Source organism: Oncorhynchus gorbuscha, linkage group LG10, assembly GCF_021184085.1.
Source record: "Oncorhynchus gorbuscha isolate QuinsamMale2020 ecotype Even-year linkage group LG10, OgorEven_v1.0, whole genome shotgun sequence".
Taxonomy (NCBI): domain Eukaryota; kingdom Metazoa; phylum Chordata; class Actinopteri; order Salmoniformes; family Salmonidae; genus Oncorhynchus; species Oncorhynchus gorbuscha.
Window position 1 is genome coordinate 58,243,292 of NC_060182.1, and position 23,739 is coordinate 58,267,030.

Here is a 23,739-nt window from a genome sequence, read left to right on the forward strand (position 1 = left end):
ATCAGCTCAGGGATTCAATCCGTCATCTGTCATTCTGCCCCTGAGCAAGGCAGTTACCCCACTGTTCCCCAGGCGCCAAAGATGTGGATGTTGATTATGGCAGCCCCTCGCACCTCTCTGATTCAGAGAGGTTGGGTGAAATGTGGAAGACACAACTGAATGCGTTCAACTGAAATGTATAACTGACTATGTATCCCCCTTTCCCTTTAATAACAGGCTAGAGCTGGTAATCCTCTTGTCAGCTTGGGGAGCTGAGTCGAAACCACCACAGCCATTTAACAAAAGGGAGGAGGAAACAACAAAAATAACAACAGAGCAGCTCTGCCACGCCCCCAGAGCAGAGATAAAGCACATTTTGTCAGTCTGGGAGTCTGTGAGTTGGACATCCAGTACAGTCCTACAGCCCAGCAACCTTGGTTGGCAGCCTGTGAGTTTGGCACCTCGAGGAGCATCTGGTGCGAGCTAGCCTGAAGAGAGTGCGCTGAGAATCTAGCCTGGTCTGGGAGCTAAGAGACTGAGGATCAGGTACACTGAATGGACACCATAGGGCAGTGGGCCCCGCTGATTGACTGACAGACGAGGCTCCAGAAGGGCCCTAACAGGATGAGGCTAGGCCACCACGTGGCCAGGGAGGGATTACGGCGAGCAAGCAGAAGGTAAACAGATTATTCACGGGACCTGCTTTTTGAATCTCATCACAGTTGTCACACCTACACTTACAGTTGAGTAACTTGGAGTTATTCTACATGCTCCCCACCTTGACACACTTTTCCATCCTTCGTCCAGGTCTGCAGGGATCATTGATTGACTCAGAGCTCAAACTTCAGCCTGGACTGTACCACCATCTGCTAGTACCTCACTGGAGACGAGAAAGGAGTGAACAACCCCTATTTTAGCTCGTTGACACTTTGTCACCATTGACAATACTTTTTTCCTCATGGACTTGAGATAAAAGGAACATTCCTTTTGTTTCCAAATGAAAAAAATTGGGCCCCGAAAGGACTTGAACTAGTCCATCATGCATTTGAGAACGGGACTATTCCTCACCCTATTTCTGTTTAACGTTGCAGCCACTCGAATCAAAGGTAAGCTCTCACTCCAGGGAACCTGTAATAGCATTTGCTGCTCGTCTGGTTGGTTGTTTGTTTTTTTGTCCCAGTCTAATTGAAGTGAGATTATGCTTTGTTCTTTCACAATGAGAGAGATATGGTGTGCATGGCTGAGTACAACACATTCATGATGGGTCAGTTTAGAAGGCAGAACATTCTGACAGTTTGGCAATTGTGTCAAATTGATTCGCAAATCCCACCTGGTTCAACGTTTCTTCATACTGCAGAACTGAACGGAACCATGTTGAAAAAAAGTTGACAAAAGTTGGGGCATGCTTGGTGCATTATGTAAGAGGACTGGGAGAGTGGTGTGATTCACTTGACTTTTATCCCTTACTCCAACAAGGGCAACTGTATTTACAGCTGCTTTAGACATTAAATACAGTATCAGCTCATCCTACCCGTTTGCACTTGAATACACGTGTTACAGCGTTGATTTGAATATACATGCATATAAAATGTAATAAACTGTTAGGTCACATTACAAAAGCCACTATTGAGGTAGTAGATCCCCCATGAAAGCATTTGGTAACACTTAACTTCACATCCAGTGTCATAACACGGTCACACCGTGCCAATATATCATCCAAACACCCGGCTTCAAGGCTTCAAGGGCATTATTTCATACAATCGGTTACCAAGATATTCAAATAATGATTGACATATTTTCATAAAATTATTTTGAGGAATTTATTCATATTATTTCATCCTTCCACAAGATATAGTCCCGGCACAAATCTAGGGTTGCTACCCAAGCCGGCTGGTTGTCTGTTCTATCGGTTCCCAGTGGTTTAGTAGTCTTTTTGTTCTCTATCTTCTCTATCTAAATGTTCCATTGCCATACTGGCTGGCAACGTTCTTATCCCTTGCTTGCTAGCCAACTACGGCTAACTTAGTCACGTGCAGACAGACTAACAGCAAAGTAGCTGCAATTACATTTGTTTAAGCTGTTTTCGAGTGACATTTATTTGGATGGATCCATAACAATGAGCTAATGAGGCACGTCTTCACCTGTCATAGAACATTTGCTCAATTGTCAGGACACTGTTGTTCAGAGAAGCTAGCCAACAACACAGCTCACACAATCAATTCAAACTAAAGCTGGAAAGGCTGCAAACTATCTGCACTTTGTTTCGTTTGACCTTTTTTCAATTAACATTTCTTAATATAATAATAATATATGCCATTTAGCAGACACTTTTTATCCAAAGCGACTTACAGTCATGTGTGCATACATTCTACGTATGGGTGGTCCCAGGAATCGAACCCACTACCCTGGCGTTACAAGCGCCATGCTCTACCAACTGAGCTAGAAGGACCACTACCGGTCAAACGTTTTAGAACACCTTCTCATTCATGGGTTTTTCTTTATTTTTTACTATTTTCTACATTGTAGAATAATAGTGAAGACATCACAACTATGAAATAACACATATTGAATAATTTAGTAACCAAGAAAGTGTTAAACAAGTCGAAATGTATGTTATATTTGACGTTCTTCAAATGGCTACATTTAGCCTTGATGACAGTTTTGCACACTTGGCATTCTCTCAACCAGCTTCATGAGGTAGTAACCTGGAATGAATTTTAATGAACAGGTGGGCCTTCTTAAAAGTTCATTTGTGGAATTTCTTTCATTCCTAGGTAGGGGGGTATACAGAAGATAGCCTTATTTGGTAAAAAATCAAGTCCATATTATGGCAAGAGCAGGTCAAATAAGCAAAGAGAAACGACAGTCCATCATTACTTTAAGACATGAAGGTCAGTCAATACGGACATTTCAAAAACTTTGAAAGTTTCTTCAAATGCAGTTGCAAAAACCATCAAGCACTATGATGAAACGGGCTCTCATGAGGACCGCCACAGGAATGGAAGACCCAGAGTTACCTCTGCTGCAGATGATACGTTCTTTAGAGTTACCAGCCTCAGAAATTGCAGCCCAAATAAATGCTTTACAGAGTTCAAGTAACAGACATATCTCAACATCAACTGTTCAGTGGAGACTGTGTGAATCAGGCCTTCATGGTCAAATTGTTGCAAAGAAACCACTACTAAAGGACACCAATAATAAGAAGAGACTTGCTTGGGCCAAGAAACACAAGCAATGGACAATAGACGAGTGGAAATATGTCCTCCAAATGGGACATTTTTGGTTCCAACCGCCGTGTCTTTGTAAGACTCGGTGAGGGTGAACGGATAATCTCCGCATGTGTATTTCCCACCGTAAAGCATGGAGGATGAGGTGTGATGTTTTGGGGGTGCTTTGCTGGTGACAATGTCTGTGATTGTTTTTAGAATTCAAGGCACACTTAACCAGCATGGCTACCACAGCATTCTGCCGCGATACGCCATCCCATCTGGTTTGGGCTTAGTGGGACTATCATTTGTTTTTCAACAGGACAATGACCCACCACACCTCCAGGCTGTGTAAGGGCTATTTTACCAATAAGGAGAGGGTGCTGCATCAGATGACCTGGCCTCCACAATCCACAATCCTCCGACCTCAACCAAATTGAGATTATTTGGGATGAGTCGGATCGCAGAGTGAAGGAAAAGCAGCCAACAAGTGCTCAGCGTATGTGGGAATTCCTTCAAGACTGTTGGAAAAGTATTCCAGGTGAAGCTGGTTGAGAGAATCCCAAGAGTGGGCAAAGCTGTCATCAAGACAAAGGGTGGCTATTTGAAGAATCTCAAATATAAAATATATTTGAATTAGTTTTAACACCTTTTTGCTTACTGCATAATTCCATATGTATTATTTCATAGTTTTGATGTCTTCACTACTATTTTACAATGTAGAAAATAGTAAAAATAAAGACAAATCCTTGAATGAGGACAGTAGGTTTTCTAAAACTTTTGATCATTAGTGTATATATCCATAAAAAGCTGATTCATGATTTCGACTGGTTGAGAAACGCTGCCTGCCTGCCTGTCTGTCTCGTCCCGACACCTTCATTACTATGGGATAGCTGGAGATCAAATTTGAATATTGAAACTATGTTGCAAATGTGGGAGAGACAGACAGAAAGGTTTATAGAAATCTCCGCTGTTGAAAACGAAAAGTTAGACTAAAAGAAATGTAAGATAATGTCTAGATGCTCCTGCGTTCATTCCAGTCACCAGCGACAGAATTACATACCCTACATTACTCATCTCATATGTATATGTATATACTGTACTCTATATCATCTACTGCATCTTTATGTAATACATGTATCACTAGCCACTTTAAACTATGCCACTTTGTTTACATACCCTACATTACTCATCTCATATGTATATACTGTACTCGATACCATCTACTGCATCTTGCCTATGCCGTTCTGTACCATCACTCATTCATATATCTTTATGTACATATTCTTTATCCCTTTACACTTGTGTGTATAAGGTAGTAGTTTTGGAACTGTTAGGTTAGATTACTCGTTGGTTATTACTGCATTGCCGGAACTAGAAGCACAAGCATTTCGCTACACACGCAATAACATCTGCTAACCATGTGTATGTGACAAATACATTTGATTTGATTTGATTAGGGTAGGTGCTTGTCTGACATCAGTGTGTGCACAATTACAATGATAATTTAACATGGTCAATTTATGTAGGGGTCATAACCAGCCATAAACAAACACAATATATGTCACAACAGGTCCTAATATATGTGTCATGACAGTGTTATGGACATATTATAACAGGTTACGACAAGTTATGTCAGTTGTCATGACATATATGACATGGTTATGACCATGTCAGAATTGTTAAGAAGTATTTTCAAAATTCAGCAACTTTTGCATGAGACCTACTTCTGAATGTTGGGTCCTGATTTTGGACAGATTGTGTCTTCGGTCTGTTCATTATCCCAAAATAAACAAAGGCTTTCTGCTTTCAGTGGCTCTGGACACTAATCTTTTCTGGCATGTAGCTCTGCTTTATGAGGCCCTCACTGTTGTGCATTGCATTTGCGGCCATTTCCCCTGCAGGCCCTCATGCTGGCCCATGTGCATGGGGACCTCCTCGGTCCTCACTGAGCACATTCTAATGTTATCTAGTTTGTTTGTCAATATGCTCTCTAATAGGAGAATAATCAGATTGCGAGTCCGTGATTCCCATTCACCATATTACACAAACTTAACATTTTAACTTTGAAGTTGAAACTCTCAAAAAATGTACTTTCTGGCCAGAAACTCAACCTCTCGTGGTCAAAGTATCAGTGTTTATTCATTAAGCTGATTTCTTTGTGGGTCCTCTACTGCCAAGATAGGTCTGAGGAAGCCCCTTGCCTCTGATAGGCGTGGGGGCTTAATGTATTAAGAAAGCTTTTGAAGTTTACCACCTGGTTGTTGCAAGGCACGCCTTAAACAATTAGCTGACTTTGAACGGACTGACTGTATTCACTGGCTTAATTGTCTTTCATAACACCATGGCACTACCTTGTTGTGATGGCCGAGGCTGTGAAAATGGAGGAAGTCAATGTCTTGTGTTTTCTGAACAGCGAGATCATAGAGAGCTTTTTCATCTGCCTCAGCTGGGGATCACTCTAATACGGGACTGGTCTGAAGGACATTAAACACTGGTGACTTTATTCATGTTTACATACTGTTTGAATTGCATCCCCGTATCCCCCCGGCCCTTATTGGCTCGAATGCTTACCACAGTTATATATACACTACCGGTCAAAAGTTCTAGAACACCTACTCATTCAAGAGATTTTCTTTATTTTTTAAAACTATTTTCTACATTGTAGAAAAATAGTGAAGGCATCAAAACTATGAAATAACACATATGGAATCATGTTGTAACCAAAAAAGTGTAAAACAAATCAAAATATATTTAATATCTGAGATTCGTCAAATAGCCACCCTTTGCCTTGATGACTGCTTTGGCGGTCGTGAAATTTTGTCAGTCGATGATTGTCAAGCAAATAACTTCCGGTCTCACGGTAATTAACCGTGAATTAACATAAACACATTTCCTGGCTTCCATGCATTGCCTACAAGCCACTGATGCAGACCTTTGAAAAATGTACATTTTAAAAAGTCTAGTAAATCCATGTAATATAGCCTACACCTTCACAATAAATCCATTTATTCATTTTAGACAGGTCTAAAGAAACATGGTATGAAGAAAATGTTGTTTATTTCAGAAGAGCAGAATAGCATACTCTTGAGTTGTCCTTAGGCCCTGATGTTAGGCCCTGATCTGGCTGTGCCATTTGGCTGTGGGCTACACTAGTTAATTTAGCAAGCAAGGTTTGCTTAGAATTCCGTGGCATTATTTTATATTATGAAGAATACAATTGAACATCGCTGAATACAATGGAAAGCATATTTTCTCAAATATTTGAGAGAGTTTGTACATGCGGCTATTCTGTATTGAGTGGTTAACAAAGAAACACATCCTTCTATTTGATTAATTTAGAGTTATTTATGCAACTTTAGTTGTGATACAAATATTGGGCTATGTGTTTTGTCCTTGTTGAATTCCAAGGTGCATATTGAAGTTGTTGGAAGAACTGCCCACATTTACTTTTCATCAGCCAACAAGATTAGTAGGCCTAACGAACAACAAAAGCACTAGCCTATGCCAATCTACTATCCCCCATAGCACAAATGTTGACCTATTCTGTGCGAGAAATAAATATTCCAATCATAGTCTGGGACAGTTGTGGGATGCGATAGATCCCAAATTAATACAACCATTAGAATCCCTTTTAAAAGCAATGAGGCAGACACAACAGATCAGAAGTTGACCCACAAACTAGGCATCATTCACAAGTGATAATATATAATTCTCAAGTGATAGGCGAATATTAGCACCCATTATCACCCAGACTATTCTTGATCTAATCTTATACTACTTAGTATACGTATATACATGTGTGATTTAAAAAAAATATTTAGAATGGGGCAGGGGAAAAAATACATGTCATCTATGCACTTAAAAAGCAAATGGACGATGCTTTTCTTGTGGTTCATTTTCTTGCCAGCAAGAATATTAATATTAGGAAAGTTGAGAAATGAATATAGTAGGAATATAGTAGGCCTCCTCTTTTTAATAGAGGCCATCAAAACTCTGTTTTCTCACGCAATTGTATAGTCCACAGCTCATGGACTCTCATGAAGCATTTGATTAGATTTTCAAAGTATATTTGCATTGGTGTCAGAGTGATTAGAGGGACAACAGAGTGCTGACTATCAGGCAGCTAGTATATTTTGGTAGGCTACTAATGACCATCAGCAGCTCCAGAGCTTGGAGAAGCCTAATTACCGTGACTAAAAAATCACGAGGATTTGACTGGCATCATGACTCGTGACCACTGGTGTGGTGGTAATACAGTCACCATAACACACCTACTGTAATCACAGCTGTAATCACTGCCAAAGGTGATTGTTAACATGTACTGACCCAGGCATGTGAATACTTATGTAAATTGGTTATTTCTGTATTTCGTTTTCACTTTGTCATTCTGGGGTATTGTGAGTATATGGGTTTGAAAAAAAATAATATTTAACCCATTTTGATTTCAGGTTGAATGAGTCAAGGGGTATGAATACGTATATAAAGATGATATCTCTATCATTCTCTATGCTTAGACCTTACATACGATTTGGAAAAGTAAGCAGTATACATCTTCTACATTTATATTATAAAATGACCAATAATGTAATACTCTAGGTATATTTGGACAACAAGATATGGTAAGATAACCATTTCTTATATCTGTCTTTTTTGTTGCAGACCTACAGGTGCAATATTTGTCTGGAATCCGAGATGTCAAACACAGACATTTCCTGGATAGTGTAAAACCAATCAAACACACCGCCCATGTTAAAACGAGACAGGACCAGGACAGACACCTGACAAAGAGGTCTACGTTCTTCACCAGTGGGGTGAAAGTATGTCCTCAAGAGAACGTAAAGGCGGTCATCTCCAGCCATCGGGCCTACTACAAACTCAGAGGTAAGGACATGGTCCTAGCAATGCCAACGTCAATACTTCCATTCCCACTGGAGTCACATACTAAAAATGTATTCTCTCATGTATTCACTGTATTCAAATGTATTCTCTCATGTATTCACAGTGTCTGCTAAATGGCATATATTGAGGGCGAAGATCGACTGGGAACAGGAACATATAAACCTTAGAGATCCTATTAAATTACTAGAGGGGCGATGTTATAAACCCTCAAAGATCCAGAGGCATATCAAATCAAATCAAATAATTTTTTGTCACATGCACCGAATACAACAGGTGCAGACCTTACAGTGAAAAGCTTACTTACAAGCCCTTAAGATATTGTGTAAAACAAGGAATTTCAAGATTATCTGCAGGGCATATTTGTTTGCAATTTTTGTATTATTATTAACAGTCAATATCCCAACATTCCACACAAACAATGCAGTCAGTTGATGATAGGCAACAAGAACTGATATTGTATCAAGTAATAACACACAGCTTTCCAAGAAAACAAACATTTTGACATGTATGGTCTGTTTACATATACAGTATTTTAGAGGCTATTTACACAAACAATTGGTATAAAACCGGTGTAAACTATATTTATAAATATATGACAATATTTAAGGTTGGCAATAATTCCATTACACAATTTCTGATATATCACATGCCTTACTTTTATTTCCCTGCGTAAGTAAAACCTGGAAATGCATCACATATGCCTCTACTGGTTGGTTAAAACACAGCACTGGCTGAGCACCAACTCCCTTAAAAACACAATGGCTGACCTTAATACCGTCAGAAGAAGGTTCATGTCCATTTTAGTATTCTAATTCCCAATTCTATGATATAAACACACCCTATTGTGCCACACTTTTCTGTGAGCTCGTAAATCCTGACAGTATTCATAGTCATGGGACACCTTTAGACAGTGGGGTGATTAAGCTATTCCAAAAACAGTGGCTCTGAACTGTTTCCTTCAGGAGAGAGAGAAAGCAGTTCATCAAACAGAAAATCTTTGTCACAATTTAATAAATAATTGCTGGCTTGGAAGTTGTCATGGTTGAGACTTCACAAACTGAGAGAAGTTCAACTTGAAAAGCATAAAATACTGTAGGTGTTCACTTATATTCAGGGCCCGAGTTACATTAAGGTTGAGGGTATTCAAACAGTGAATATGCCGTTGAAATAATAACTTCACTCTATGAAATGAAAATGTAAGAGAACTTCCCCAGGCGTAAACATATTAGATAATTCAACAGTGCATAACAGGTAAATAAATCATAAAAAGTGTCAGGGCTTTTTTATTCATGTTTCTAACATTCCCAAATATCAGGGACGAGTACATTACATACCAGAATTGGGTTTCAATATCTAAAGTGACTAGCACAGAATGGAATATGTTCCGGGATTCTTCCGATGGCATTGAGAAGTACACCACATCAGTCACTGTCTTCATCAATAAGTGCATCGATGGCGTTGTCCCCACAGTGACTATACGTATATACCCCAACCAGAAGCCATGGATTAAAGGCAACATCCACACTGAGTTAAAGGGTAGAGCTGCCACTTTCAAGGAGAGGGCCTCAAACAGGCAAAGCGTATATGCAGGACTAAGATCGAATCATACTACACTGGCTCCAACGCTCGTCGGATGTGGCAGGGCTTGCAAACTATTACAGACTACAAAGGGAAGTACAGCCGAGAGCTGCCCAATGACATGAGCCTACCAGGCGAGCTAAATAACATCTATGCTCGCTTCGAGGCAAGTAACATTGAAACATGCATGAGAGCTGTTCCGGATGACTGTGTGATCAAGCTCTCCAAAACCGATGTGAGTAAGACCTTTAAACAGGTCAAAATTCACATGGACGCAGTGCCAGACGGATTACCAGGATGTGTACTCCGAGCATGTGCTGACCAACTGGCAAGTATCTTCACTGACATTTTCAACATCTCCCTGTCTGAGTCTGTAATACCAACATGTTTCAAGCAGACCATTGTAGTCCCTGTGCCAAGAACTAAGGTAACCTACCTAAATGACTACCGACCTGTAGCACTCACATCTGTAGCCATGAAGTGCTTTGAAAGGCTGGTCATGGCTCACATTAACATTATTATCCCAAATACCCTAGACCCTTTCCAATTTGCATACAGCCCAACAGATCCACAGATGATGCAATCTCTATTGCACTCCACACTGCCCTTTCCCACCTGGACAAAAGGAACACCTATGTGAGAATGCTATTCATTGGCTACAGCTCAGCATTCAACCCCATAGTGCCCTCAAAGCTCATCACTAAGCTAAGAACCCTGGGACTAAACACCTCCCTCTGCAAATAGATCCTGGACTTCCTGACGGGCCGCCCCCAGGTGGTAAGGGTAGGTAACAACACAGCCGCCATGCTGATCCTCAACACGGGTAGCCCCTCAGTGGTGCATGCTCAGTCCCCTCCTGTACTCCCTGTTCACACATGACTGCATGTCTAGGCACGACTCCAACACCACCATTAAGTTTGCCAATGACACAACAGTGGTAAGCAACAAAGAGACAGCCTATAGGGAGGAGGTATGAGACCTGACCGTGTGGTGCAAAGGAGATGATTGTGGACTACAGGAAAAGGAGGACCGAGCACACCCCATTCTCATCGACGTGGCTGTACATCCACATCACCAACAAACGGTCCAAGCACACCAAGACAGTCGTGAAGAGGGCTTAATAAAACCTATTCCCCCTCAGGAGACTGAAAAAATTTGGCATGGGTCCTCAGATCCTCAAAAGGTTCTACAGCTGCACCATTGAGAGCATCCTGACGGGTTGCATCACTGCCTGGTATGGCAACTGCTCGCGCCTCCGACCGCAAGGTACTACAGAGGGTAGTGCGTACATCCCAGTACATCACTGGGGCCAAGCTTTCTGCCATCCAGGACTTCTACACCAGGTGGTGTCAGAGGAAGGCCCAAAAATTGTCAAAAACTCCAGCCACCCTAGTCATAGACTGTTCTCTATGCTACCGCACAGCAAGCGGGACCGGAGCACCAAGTCTGGGTCCAAGATGCTTCTAAACAGCTTCTACCCCCAAGCCATAAGACTCCTGAACATCTAATCAAATGGCTACCCAGACTATTTGCATTGCCTCCACCCCAACAACATGTACTTTTTTAAAGGTATTTTCTTAAAATGCATTGGTTTGGTTAAGGGCTTGTAAGTAAGCATTTCACTGTAAGGTCTACTACACCTGTTGTTATCAGCGCATGTGACAAATACAATTTGATTTGATTTGAAAAAAAAGTTTGTTCAAACCTCGACCATAAAGAATCCATTTCTGTGTATTGTCTTACATGCATAAAGTAACAAGATTGTGAATACATTACATTGAATTGCCATTTACTCTATAAGCTTAGAGTTGTTCCCACACAGACACACACTTCTTTATTCAGCAATTCTGACATGTTTTATTAATATATTTATTTAGTTTGCCAGGAGGCGATATGGGAAGCCTTCCGCATCTTCCTGGATAGGGTTCCTAACTCAGATGAGTACAAGCATTGGACTTATGCCTGCCAGCATGACTCTCTCTGTCTGGATGAGGTGGCAAGAAACTTCAGCAGTACTCAGGAACACATTGACATGGTGGCCACAGTGAGTATTAAAACCTGCATGCACCGTAGTAATAAGGGCAGCATTGAGGGGTAATAGCACAACGATTGGCTGTGATAAGTCTTAGTGATGTAATAACACTTTATGATGTTTTTTGAATTTGTATGTTTGTTTGGTTTTCAGAGAGTTGCTGAACAGGAGAAGATCCAGCAACAAAGGTAGGTAGATAAAAGGTTGGAGAAATGTTAAATATTGTTTATAGAGATGACAAGAAGTAGGTCTGCAACGTTTCATTGAAACGGGTGTTCAACCCCCTTCCCTCATAAATGTTCAACCAACGACCTCTTTCTATCACTTGAATTCTAATTTAATATGGTGTTTGAAAACAAAATAGACGGTACCAAAAAAAATCTCTAATAAATGTTTCATACCCCACAGATATTTTTGTTTTGACTACAAAATTCAAAAATGGCTGGCGACCATCTACAACTCCAGAGACTAGACAAGCCTTTCCAAAATAGCTGTTCATAAAGGTTTAAATTCTAATGGTAAAATGTCATCAAGACCAACAACACTCTCACTTGCTGTTTCAGCAAGCACAATTGGTAGAGGGCAAGAACAGATACACTCAAATGACCCTCCTCTTCTCCCTAAACTGATGGAGTCTGTACATCTGGTGGCCTGATTTAACATACAACCATATTGGAAGGAGGGGGGGTGGGGTAGTGAGGGAGGGAGTGCTCTCTAAATAATGCTAATTTAACAACTCTCCTATTTGTTTAGAGTGTAATTTGTACTGCTACAGTGGTAAATATGAAAATAAAAGCTTATTCTAAATTAAACGAACACCCTCACCTCTGTGTCATGGTTTAAAAATGTATATAATAATGTGACTGTGCTTGTCATCCCTGTACAATCCCGTATTTCAGCCCCTTCTCTCAAATTATTTTTTTTTCTACATAAAAAATCAATTTGATCAGCGATACGCATTGATCAAGTGTAGACCTAATGACAATCGCTGAATGTCATTACATTTTTTGGTGTTTTGTAACAAATGACTCTTTCCATACAGTGCCTTCAGAAAGTATAAACACCCCTTGACTTTTTCCACATTTTGTTGTGTTGCAGCCTGAATTTAAAATGTATTACATTTTGTCATAGGCCTACATACAATACCCCATAATGTCAAAGTGGAATTATGTTTTTCAAAATGTTAAAATAACATTTTTGAGTCAAAAAGTACTCAACCCTTTTGTTATGGCAAGCATAAAAAGTTTTTTCACTTTGTCATTATGGGGTATTGTTTAATCCAGTATGGTTTAATCCTACCCTTACCAAATACCAAATTCAGTCTGTAACACAACACAATTTGGAATAAGTAATGGGGTATAAATACTTCCTGAAGGCACTGCATCTACCTACCTCTATCACTCCAGTATCCCTGCACATTGTAAATATGCTACTGGAACTGACTGACCCTGTACTTACTTTCTTCTTATTTCTTATTTAAGTGTTACGAATATGTTTTTGTTATTTTTTGTATTACACTGTTATTGATTTCTGCATTGTTGGGTTTAGAGCTTGCAAGAAAGGCATTTCACTGAACTTGTGTGTGAGACTTAAAAACTTGACATTTGAATTGTTGCAAAACATGTATTTTTGATTTCCAGGGTTGAGGTATCAACAGCTGGAGGAACTGAGATTGAGAAATGTAAGTACTCCACATTCATCAAGGCAGTAAGCTCAAAGTAATAATACAAAATTCCTGAATGAATGCACAATGCTCACTTTGTAGACTCGAAAACTCCATCAGAACAGTTTATCATTCCGACTGAAGCAAAGGAGGTAAGTTTAATCATAGTTTCTGAGGTCTACCTTGCCTTGGCTTTATAATCTTGACTGAACATTGACCTTGATGGCCATTGAAAATTACATTGCTGCTTTTGCTTTCCACAGATAACAGACATTCCTAATATTGTATCAGAGGAGGCGATTATTGAGGAGCAGATAGTGGAGTTCAGTGTCACCATAGCAGACTCTGGCTACAGTGAACTTGTTCTGAGTGACCCTGCAGCTCCCCAGTACCATGACATCACACAAGATCTCCATGATACGGTGAGGAGAACATAGAGGAAAAGTCTTAAAGGCCCAGTGCAGTCAAAGACTTGATTTTCATGTGTTTTATACATATTTCCATAAAACAAGGTTGGATAAATACTGTGAAATTGTGAAAATTATGATAATGCTTCAGTGTATGTAGTTTCAGTGTATGTAACGTGAACACAGGGAGTCGGGAAGCAAGTACAGTGAGTGCAAATGTAATAATAAATAGAACATAGTACAAAACAAGAAACACAAAAAGTGTACAGACATTAAACAGAAACAGAATCAATAACGCCTGAGGAAAGAACCAAGGGGAGTGACAGATATAGGGGAGGTAATAGGGAAGGTGAAGGAGTCCAGGTGAGTGTCATGAGGCACAGGTGCACATAACGATGGTGGCAGGTGTGCGTAATGATGAGACAACTGGCGATGTCGAGTGCCGGAGAGGGGGAGCGGGTATAAATGGGACAGTGTAAGAGCTGTTTGAAAAGAAAGCATGGAATTTCTGCCTGTTTTTGGTGGGATGGAGTTTAGGCCTGCCTGGTGAAATCACCAGGTGGTAAATTAGTATTTAGACCAATAAGAAATAGTTCCAAACCTATCTACCTATAACAGCCCGTTTTCAGCCCGTTTTCAGTTAAGACCACTCCCAAGCTGCCCTAGCTAAATTCTTGCTTGAGAAATGGCTTTTTGCTAAGAAGCTATTTATTTATTTTTTAAACCTTTTTAATTGAAAACAATCACAGTAAGGTACTTAATTGTTACCCAGACATGATTTTATATTGAGATAAAAACAACTGTATTGGACCTTTTGAGAATGATGAAGTAAATGAGCTTTTATTTCAGAGATGGGTTTAGTGAACTACATTCGCACGATTAATAACCTTGACTCGACTGAGACCTGTCAACTCATAATGCCTAGGCTTTAGCTCAAAAGGCTAACGTAGATCTTGTGTCTCAGAGATGAATCGGGTTTCGTGCCTGATGTGTTAGATTATGAAGACATTCCATTCACGTGTAAGAATTTGACTCTGAAGACGGGGACATTTATTTCTGCTTCTCTCACTGAACGAGAACTTTTAGGGGCCCGGGGAGAAAACGCAACATTCTTCCCATACAAACTGTCAAAATTACATCAGTTTGACCAGTTTTAAGGAAATTAAAAGCTGTGAAAACAATCAAACATGTTTCTGATAAGATTTCAGTCGCTCTTGGATGCATTTATATGGTTGAAATACTGTCAGCTTTTATGTAACAGTGTCAGTCTATGAAAAAGTTTGAGGTCCCTACTTGCGCATGCGCATTCTCTCAAGAAATGTTGAAAGAAAGAAATCATATTTGTCCACTCCTGTTCCCGAGACTAAATTAACATTTGGTGTACCATTTTAGTTAATATTATAATTGGCTACATGTTATATGTTATAGGCATACAGTACAATCAGTGTCCAGATTTCAGTTACTATTCCATTTGCCCATCTGAACTTCAAAGGTACTCAAACCAGGGCATGTCCCGCCGCACCCGTATTTTTAAAAATATCACACTCTTAAGATAATACTTTCATTGAAAGAACTGTTGGCCGGAAATTAGTTGGGTGTTGTGTGGGACAATCCTTACAATCCCTCACTGTATGCTCCCGAGTGGCGCAGCAGTCTAAGGCACTGTATCACAACCGGCCGTGATTGGGAGTCCCATAGGGCGGCGAACATTTGGCCCAGCGTCGTCCGCGGAGGGTTTGGCCGGGCTGGCTGTCATTGTAAAATAAGAATTTTATCTTAAAACCTCTTAGGGACCCCTTAACGCTCAAATCCCATTAACGGGATAGATCTGACAACATCCGGTAAATTGCAAAGCTGGAAATTCAAAAATACTAACTAAGTAATATTAAACATTCATGACGATACAAGTGTCTTACACCATTTAAAAGATAAACTTCTTGTTAATCCAGCCGCTTTGTCAGATTTAAAAAAGGTTTTATGGCGAAAGCATACCATACGATTATCTGAGGACAGCGCCCCGCATGCAAAAACCATGAAACACATTTGCCAACCAAACAGATGCATAACGAAAGTCAGAAATAGCAAAAAAATAAATCGCTTACCTTTGAAGATCTTCATCTTTTTGCAATCCCAAATGTCTCAGTTACACAATGAATGGTTGTTTTGTTCGATAAAGTCCTTCTTTATGTCCCAAAAATGTCAATTTAATTGGAGCATTTGATTCAGAAATACACCGGTTCCAACTCGTCCAATATTACTACAAAGTATCTAATAAGTTACCTGTAAACTTGGTCCAAACATTTCAAAAAACGTTTCTAATCCAACCTCAGGTACCCAAAAATGTAAATAAATCGATAAAATTTAAGACAGAATAATCTGTTTCCAATACCGGAGAAGAACAACATGGAGGGTGCTCCTGTTCACGGGCACCAAAAGACTAGAGTCCTTCTGAGCGACACATGGAAAGAATAGGAATACTTCTTAATTTCTCAAAAGAAAAACATTGAACAATTTCTAAAGACTGTTGACATCTAGTGGAAGCCATTGGAACTGCAATATGGGTCCTAATAAATCGGGTTTCCCATAGAAATGCATTGGAAAATCCAATGACCTCAATCCACCCCCCCCCCTTGATAGATTGTCCTCTGGGATTCGCCTGCCAAATCAGTTCTGCTATACTCACAGACATTATTATATCAGTTTTAGAAACTTCTATATCCAAATCTACCAGTTATATGCACATCCTAGCTTCTGGGCATGAGTAATAGGCAGTTTACTTTGGGCATGCTGCTTTTCATCCGGACGTCAAAATACTGCCCCTTAGCCTTAAGAAGTTTTTAACTGACTTGCCTAGTTAAATAAATAAAACAAAATATATACAATTGAAGTCAGAAGTCTACATACACCTCAGCCAATTACATTTAAACTCCATTTTTCACAATTCCTGACATTTAAGCTAGTAAAAAGTCCCTTTCTTAGCTCAGTCAGGATCACCACTTTATTTAAGAATGTGAAATGTCAGAATAACTGTAGAGAGCTTTTATTTATTTCATCACATTCCCAGTGGGTCAGAGGTTTACATACACTCAGTTAGTATTTTTGCCTGCATCGCCTTTAAATTGTTTAACTTCGGTCAAACATTTCAGGTAACCTTCCGCAAGCTTCCCACAATAAATTGGGTGAATTTTGGCCCATTCCTCCTGACAGAGCTGGTGTAACTGAGTCAGGTTTGAAGGCCTCCTTGCTTGCACACGCTTTTTCAGTTCTGCCCACAACTCTTCTATAGGATTGAGATCAGGGCTTTGTAATGGCCACTCCAATACCTTGACTTTGTTGTCCTTAAGCCATTTTTGCCAGAACTTTGGAAGTATGCTTGGGGTCTTTGTCCAATTGGAAGACCTGTCAGATCCTGACTGATGTCGTGAGATGTTGCTTCAATATATCCACATAATCTTCCCTACTTTATGATGCCATCTATTTTGTGAAGTGCACCAGTCCCTCCTGCAGCAAAGCACCCCCACAACATGATGCTGACACCCCCGTGCTTCACGTTTGGGATGGTGTTCTTCAGCTTGCAAGCATCCCCCTTTTTCCTCCAAACATAACGATGGTCATTATGGCCAAACAGTACTATTTTGTTTCATCAGACCAGAGGACATTTCTCCAAAAGGTACGATCTTTTTCCTCATGTGCAGTTCCAAACCATAGTGTTATGCAGGTGAGTGAGGACCCAAAAGTGACTTAACAGAAATAGAGTTTATTCAAGTCCAAACAGAAAACGACAAATCCTGAATCCTTAACAGGAAATGTCCAAACGGGGGATAACAGAAATCCTCTAGTCTGTAGAGGGTAATAACAGGAGAAGCGGCCACAGACTGCAGGTCGCTTCGGGTAGGCGCAGGCCGTAGCTGACAGAGACACCTGCTCACTCGCAGCATCTGATGAAGGCAAAAACACGACGGAACAAGAACACAGCACAGCAAACAAGGATCCGACAAGGACAGAAGCGGAAACAGAGAGAGAAATAGGGACTTAATCAGAGGGCAAAATAGGGGACAGGTGTGAAAGAGTAAACGAGGTAGTTAGGAGAATGAGGAACAGCTGGGAGCAGGAACGGAACGATAGAGAGAGAGAGAGGGAAAGAACCTAATAAGACCAGCAGGGGGAAACGAATAGAAGACAAAACATGACACATAGTCTGTTTTCTTCCTGGCGGTTTTGGAGCTGTGGCTTCTTCCTTGCTGAGCGGCCTTTCAGGTTGTGTTGATATAGGACTCGTTTTCCTGTGGATATAGATATAATTTCCTCCAGCATCATCACAGGGTCCTTTGCTCTGTTCTGGGATTGATCTGCACTTTTCACACCAAAGTACGTTCATCTCTAGGAGACAGAACTCGTCTCCTCCCTGAGTGGTATAACGGCTGCGTTGTCCCATGGTGTTTATACTTGCATACTCTTGTTTGTACAGATGAACGTGGTACCTTCAGGCGTTTGGAAATTGCTCCCAAGCATGGACCAGACTTGTGGAGGTCTACAATTTATTTTGGCTGATTTCTTTAGATTGTCCCATGATGTCAAGCAAAGAGACAAAGAGTTTGAAGGTAGTCCTTGAAAAACATCCACAGGTACACCTCCAATTGACTCAAATGATGTCAGTTAGCCTATCAGAAGCTTCTAAAGCCATGACATAATTTTTTGGAATTTTCCAAGCTTTTTAAAGGCGCAGTCAACTTAGTGTATGTAAACTTCTGACCCACTGGAATTGTGATACAGTGAGTTATAAGTGAAATAATCTGTCTGTAAACAATAGTTGGAAAAATGACTTGTGTCATGCACAAAGTAGATGTCCTAACTGACTTGCCAAACCTACAGCTTGTTAACAAGAAATTTGTGGAGTGGTTGAAAAACGAGTTTTAATGACTCCAACCTAAGTGTATGTAAACTTCCGACTTCAACTGTAACTGTGAACGTCTAGCAACCCAAAGGTTGCGTGTTTAAATCTCATTATGGACAACTTTAGCATTTAACCAACGTTAACCAGGTAACGTTAACCACCTAGGCTAGCTAATGTTATAACCACCTAGCTAATGTTAGAATTAGCTACTTAGCTAACATATCATACAAAATGGATAATGGATATCCACAAATGAATACATGCCATACGAAACATAACCTATACTAATTGGAGTGTCATGGATTTCCGTTTACTATGTTATGTCTACCCTTGAGTCCAGGTTGAATGACTGCCTTTTGCTAGTGTAGCAATACTAATGGTGATTTTCCATCTAGACTTGCCAGTGTTTGGCTCCAAGTCAGAGCAGATCCGTCGGAGCCACGGCCCAGTGAGACACGGGTCCAGCCCGGGTTTGATGGAAATAGAAAAGTCTGAGCCTTTAGGGTAAAACGCTGAGGTAAATTCTCAGTGGAAATGTGCAGTAACATCCCAAATGAGCTTGTGCTTTAAAGGAGCTTAGGATAAAAGGTAGACAAAGGGTAAAGCCAGCAATGTATTGGGCAACATCAAAAGACTGCATTCGATTTATAACCCCAGAAAGATAAAGTGTGTAAACCTCAGAGAAAATGCACCCCTTCCGGGTAAAGAAGAAATTCACAAAAGCCTGACAGCGCATAGAGGATTCTACAGTGACAAATCTATACTGAGTGCACAAGACATTAGGAACACCTGCTCTTTCCATGACATAGACTGACCAGGTGAATCCAGGTTAAAGCTGTGATCCCTTATTGATGTCACTTGTTAAATCAACTTCAATCAGTGTAGATGAAGGGGAGGAGACAGGTTAAAGAAGGATTTTTAAACCTTGAGTTAATTGAGACAAGGATTGTGTATGTGTGCCATTCAGAGAATGAATGGGCAAGTGAAAATATTTAATTGCATTTGTAGGGGGTATGTTAGTAGGTGCCAGGCACAACAGTTTGAGTGCGTCAAGATCTGCAATGCTGCTGAGTTTTTCACACTCAACAATTTCCCTTGTTTGTGAAGAATGGTCCACCACCCAAAGGACATCCAGCCTACTTGACACAACTGTGGGAAGCATTGGACCATGGGCCAGCATCCTTGTGGAACGCTTTTGACACCTTGTCGACCATGCCCCTACAAATTGAGGCTGTTTTGAGAGCAAAAAAAAGAGGGGGGGGGGTGCAACTCAATATTAGGAAGGTGTTCTTAATGTTTTGTACACTCAGTGTACATTATACTGCAGGCCACTTATTTGTGTTTGCTTTTTCTCTGTGTTGGCTACATCGTTTCCAATTGCGTGATGTTATTTTGTTTTGAGCGATTACTGCCCCAGAGAGAATGCTAAACATAACCATCAGATGTCTCTCTTTTCCACAGATGGTTCACGTTTTTGACAAACTTCCTGGTTTCAAAAATCTTCGTGTTTTGGGATTTCGGTTGGTTGAATTTCGGTAGGTTGTTCAGGGAAATGTGAAAGTACTAGGAAGTGAGCCAAATCTTTCATTTAATTGAACAGGCTCCATTAGTCATAGCATCACTGCTCAGAGAGTGTACTGTATATGTCATTAGCAAAGGAAAAACAAAACAGTGATATATTAGCCAGAGGTATTTCAAACTTTGGTCTTTGCTATATTTGCTAAAATACTAAGATAGGAAATACTGTGAGAAAGTCATACTATTTCTCCAGTATAAGCTCTGCTTTGTTGACAGATCTGATGATGTGTCAGTCCGCTATGCTGTGGTGTTTGAGACGAATGGAGAAGACCGTGAAGAAGAATCAGTTTCCACTATAGAACCAGGCACAATAACAAGGACAGTTGTTTACACAAATGGACACAAACTGAAAGATATGGTTTCCAAGGCCTTAAGCGTGGAGACGTCCCTGCCTGTGGAAATACATACACTCAGTTTTGAACCTGGTAAGCTTCATTTAAAGCTCATGTCAATTGGGATATAATCATTGAGGAGAATGCTAACTTTTCATTTTCCCCCTTCAGATCCCACTGTTTCTCTAAGAGAGGAGTTGGAAGCGACAACCTTGGTAACCTTGCCAGAGGAGGGTGTTGGGAACACTGAAGGTTTTTTCCCAACTGCTGCTGTCGGAGAGGACTATCTTGAGGCTTTTACAGACATGCCTGAGGAATACATCATTGTCCCTTTCAGTGACTCAGTTATTGTTCTTCCTGCTGAGGCTACCACTGCCTCAGCCCCAGATACACCCCCCGCGGATATTAGTGAGGGTCCTCCCTCAGTAGAAGCAGTAGAGGAGACTGTAGTGGATGCTAGAGATGAGACAGTTGATGAAGAGGCTACACATGAGACACTTGGCATAGAGGAGCCTCCAGTGGATGTTACAGGGGAGAGGATTGAGGTAGAGGAAACTGTGGATGCCACTGAGGAGACAATTAACATGAAGCCTGCAGAGGATGCCACAGAGGAGACACTTGATATAGAGGAGACTGTGGATGCGACAGAAGAAGACTACCTTTGGGTTTGGCCACCAGTAGCAACAATGGCGGCCATTACTGAACAGCCTGCCACTGAGGAGACACTTGATGTAGAGGAAACTGTGGCTGCGACAGAAGTCTACCTTTGGGTTTGGCCACCAGTTACAAGAACGTCTGTTATGAAACAGCCTACCACAGAATTGATTACTCCCTTTCCTCCTGAGAAAGATGTTGTAGATGAGGAAACCCTCCCAACTGTTGAACCTGAGGAAGATGAAGGTAACATTCCTCTTATAACGCGAGTGACAACATTTATGGGAGCATTTTTTGATTTTAATTTCAATCTTTTTGATTGAAATGGATTTGAATGTCATTTTCTGATATTTTTGATTTTCTTTAAAAGGACCTACAACTACTGAGGCGGCTTTAGAGGAGCAACTGGACAGAGAAAATCTAATTATCACCACTACAGCATCTCTAGACGTAGAACCTGCATCCATCGGAACATTCACCACTGCTACAAAATCACAAACCATGCCTTCATCGGAGGATGACATCATCCAAGCAGAGCCTGAGGAAATTCCCTCTGCACCTTTTCCCCCTATAGCCCATGGACCTTCAGAAGGAGGGGACACCACCCGAGAACAGGAACCACTTAAGACGGCCATGGATATGTCTACTGATGACTCTGACATGCAAGACATAGAAAAGGTAGAAACGGACGGTACAGAAGCAGCCGATATGCTGGATGAGTTTGGCAGTGGATTGGAAGGTCCATTTGAGTCCACTGCAGCCCCCGGACTCAGACACATGAGCACCCCTTTAATGGCCACTACTGAAAAGGACAAAGAGATGGTGGTTTTCTTTAGTTTGCGAGTCACTAACATGATGTTTTCCGAGGACCTGTCCAACAAGAGCTCTCCTGAGTACAGGTCATTGGAGAATACTTTTCTTGAGCTGGTAGGTAGATACAATTTTGTGCTCGATATTATGTTTCTGCATGCCTTGTTGTCATACCTGTATTTTTAGCTCCAAACTGTTTGATAATCTAATTGTGCAGTAAGTAATGATTGGATGTGGTTTGAAGTGACACCTCAGTAAGAACTAAAGATTTGAGTAGCCCCAAGTGACAAGAGGCTATTTTGTAACATAGACAAGTGATGTAAGCCTTAAGGCGTCTGCATTAGAGGTCAACCGATTATGATTTTTCAATGCCGATACCAAAAATAGCCGATTTTTATATACACTGCTCAAAAAAATATTGGGAACACTAAAATAACACATCCTAGATCTGAATGAAATATTCTTATTAAATATTTTTTTCTTTACATAGTTGAATGTGCTGACAACAAAATCACACAAAAATGATCAATAGAAATCAAATGTATCAACCCATGGAGGTCTGGATTTGGAGTCACACTCAAAATTAAAGTGGAAAACCACACTACAAGCTGATCCTACTTTTATGTAATGTCATTAAAACAAGTCAAAATGAGGCTCAGTAGTGTGTGTGGCCTCCACGTGCCTGTATGACCTCCCTACAACGCCTGGGCATTCTCCTGATGAGGTGGCGGATGGTCTCCTGAGGGATCTCCTCCCAGACCTGGACTAAAGCATCCGCCAACTCCTGCACAGTCTGTGGTGCAACGTGGCGTTGGTGGATGGAGCGAGACATGATGTCCCAGATGTGCTCAATTGGATTCAGGTCTGGGGAACGGGCGGGCCAGTTCATAGCATCAATGCCTTCCTCTTGCAGGAACTGCTGACACACTCCAGCCACATGAGGTCTAGCATTGTCTTGCATTAGGAGGAACCCAGGGCCAACCCCACCAGCATATGGTCTCACAAGGGGTCTGAGGATCGGTACCTAATGGCAGTCAGGCTACCTCTGGCGAGCACATGGGGGGCTGTGCGGCCCCCCAAAGAAATGCCACCCCACACTATGACTGACCCACCGCTGAACCGGTCATGCTGGAGGATGTTGCAGGCAGCAGAACGTTCTCCACGGCGTCTCCAGACTGTCACGTCGGTCACATGTGCTCAGTGTGAACCTGCTTTCATCTGTGAAGAGCACAGGGCGCCAGTGGCGAATTTGCTAATCTTGGTGTTCTCTAGCAAATGCCAAATGTCCTGCACGGTGTTGGGCTGTAAGCACAACCCCCACCTGTGGACGACGGGCCCTCATACCACCCTCATGGAGTCTGTTTCTGACCATTTGAGCAGACACATGTACATTTGTGGCCTGCTGGAGGTCATTTTGCAGGGCTCTGCAGTGCTCCTCCTGCTCCTCCTTGCAGAAAGGTGGAGGTAGCGGTCCTGCTGCTGGGTTGTTGCCCTCCTACGGCCTCCTCCACGTCTCCTGATGTACTGACCTGTCTCCTGGTAGCGCCTCCATGCTCTGGACACTACGCTGACAGACACAGCAAACCTTCTTGCCATAGCTCGCATTGATGTCCTATCCTGGATGAGCTGCACTACCTGAGACACGTGTGTGGGTTGTAGACTCCGTCTCATGCTACCTCTAGAGTGAAAGCACCGCCAGCATTC

At 41.3% G+C, this 23,739-nt stretch overlaps 1 protein-coding gene across 1 annotated transcript in view; it reads left to right on the plus strand.

Annotated features, from left to right (window-relative positions):
* The first annotated feature begins 303 nt into the window (after positions 1–303).
* Positions 304–23,739, plus strand: part of impg1b (interphotoreceptor matrix proteoglycan 1b) — a 36,738-nt gene continuing 13,302 nt past the window's right edge. Inside the window, exons 1-11 of the mRNA XM_046366480.1 lie at positions 304–1,085; positions 7,848–8,069; positions 11,543–11,709; positions 11,851–11,885; positions 13,338–13,378; positions 13,463–13,512; positions 13,624–13,782; positions 20,123–20,196; positions 20,456–20,664; positions 20,743–21,471; positions 21,596–22,152. Coding sequence (XP_046222436.1) covers positions 1,019–1,085; positions 7,848–8,069; positions 11,543–11,709; positions 11,851–11,885; positions 13,338–13,378; positions 13,463–13,512; positions 13,624–13,782; positions 20,123–20,196; positions 20,456–20,664; positions 20,743–21,471; positions 21,596–22,152 — 2,310 coding nt within the window. The 5' untranslated portion in view covers positions 304–1,018. The remainder of the gene's footprint in view (positions 1,086–7,847; positions 8,070–11,542; positions 11,710–11,850; positions 11,886–13,337; positions 13,379–13,462; positions 13,513–13,623; positions 13,783–20,122; positions 20,197–20,455; positions 20,665–20,742; positions 21,472–21,595; positions 22,153–23,739) is intronic.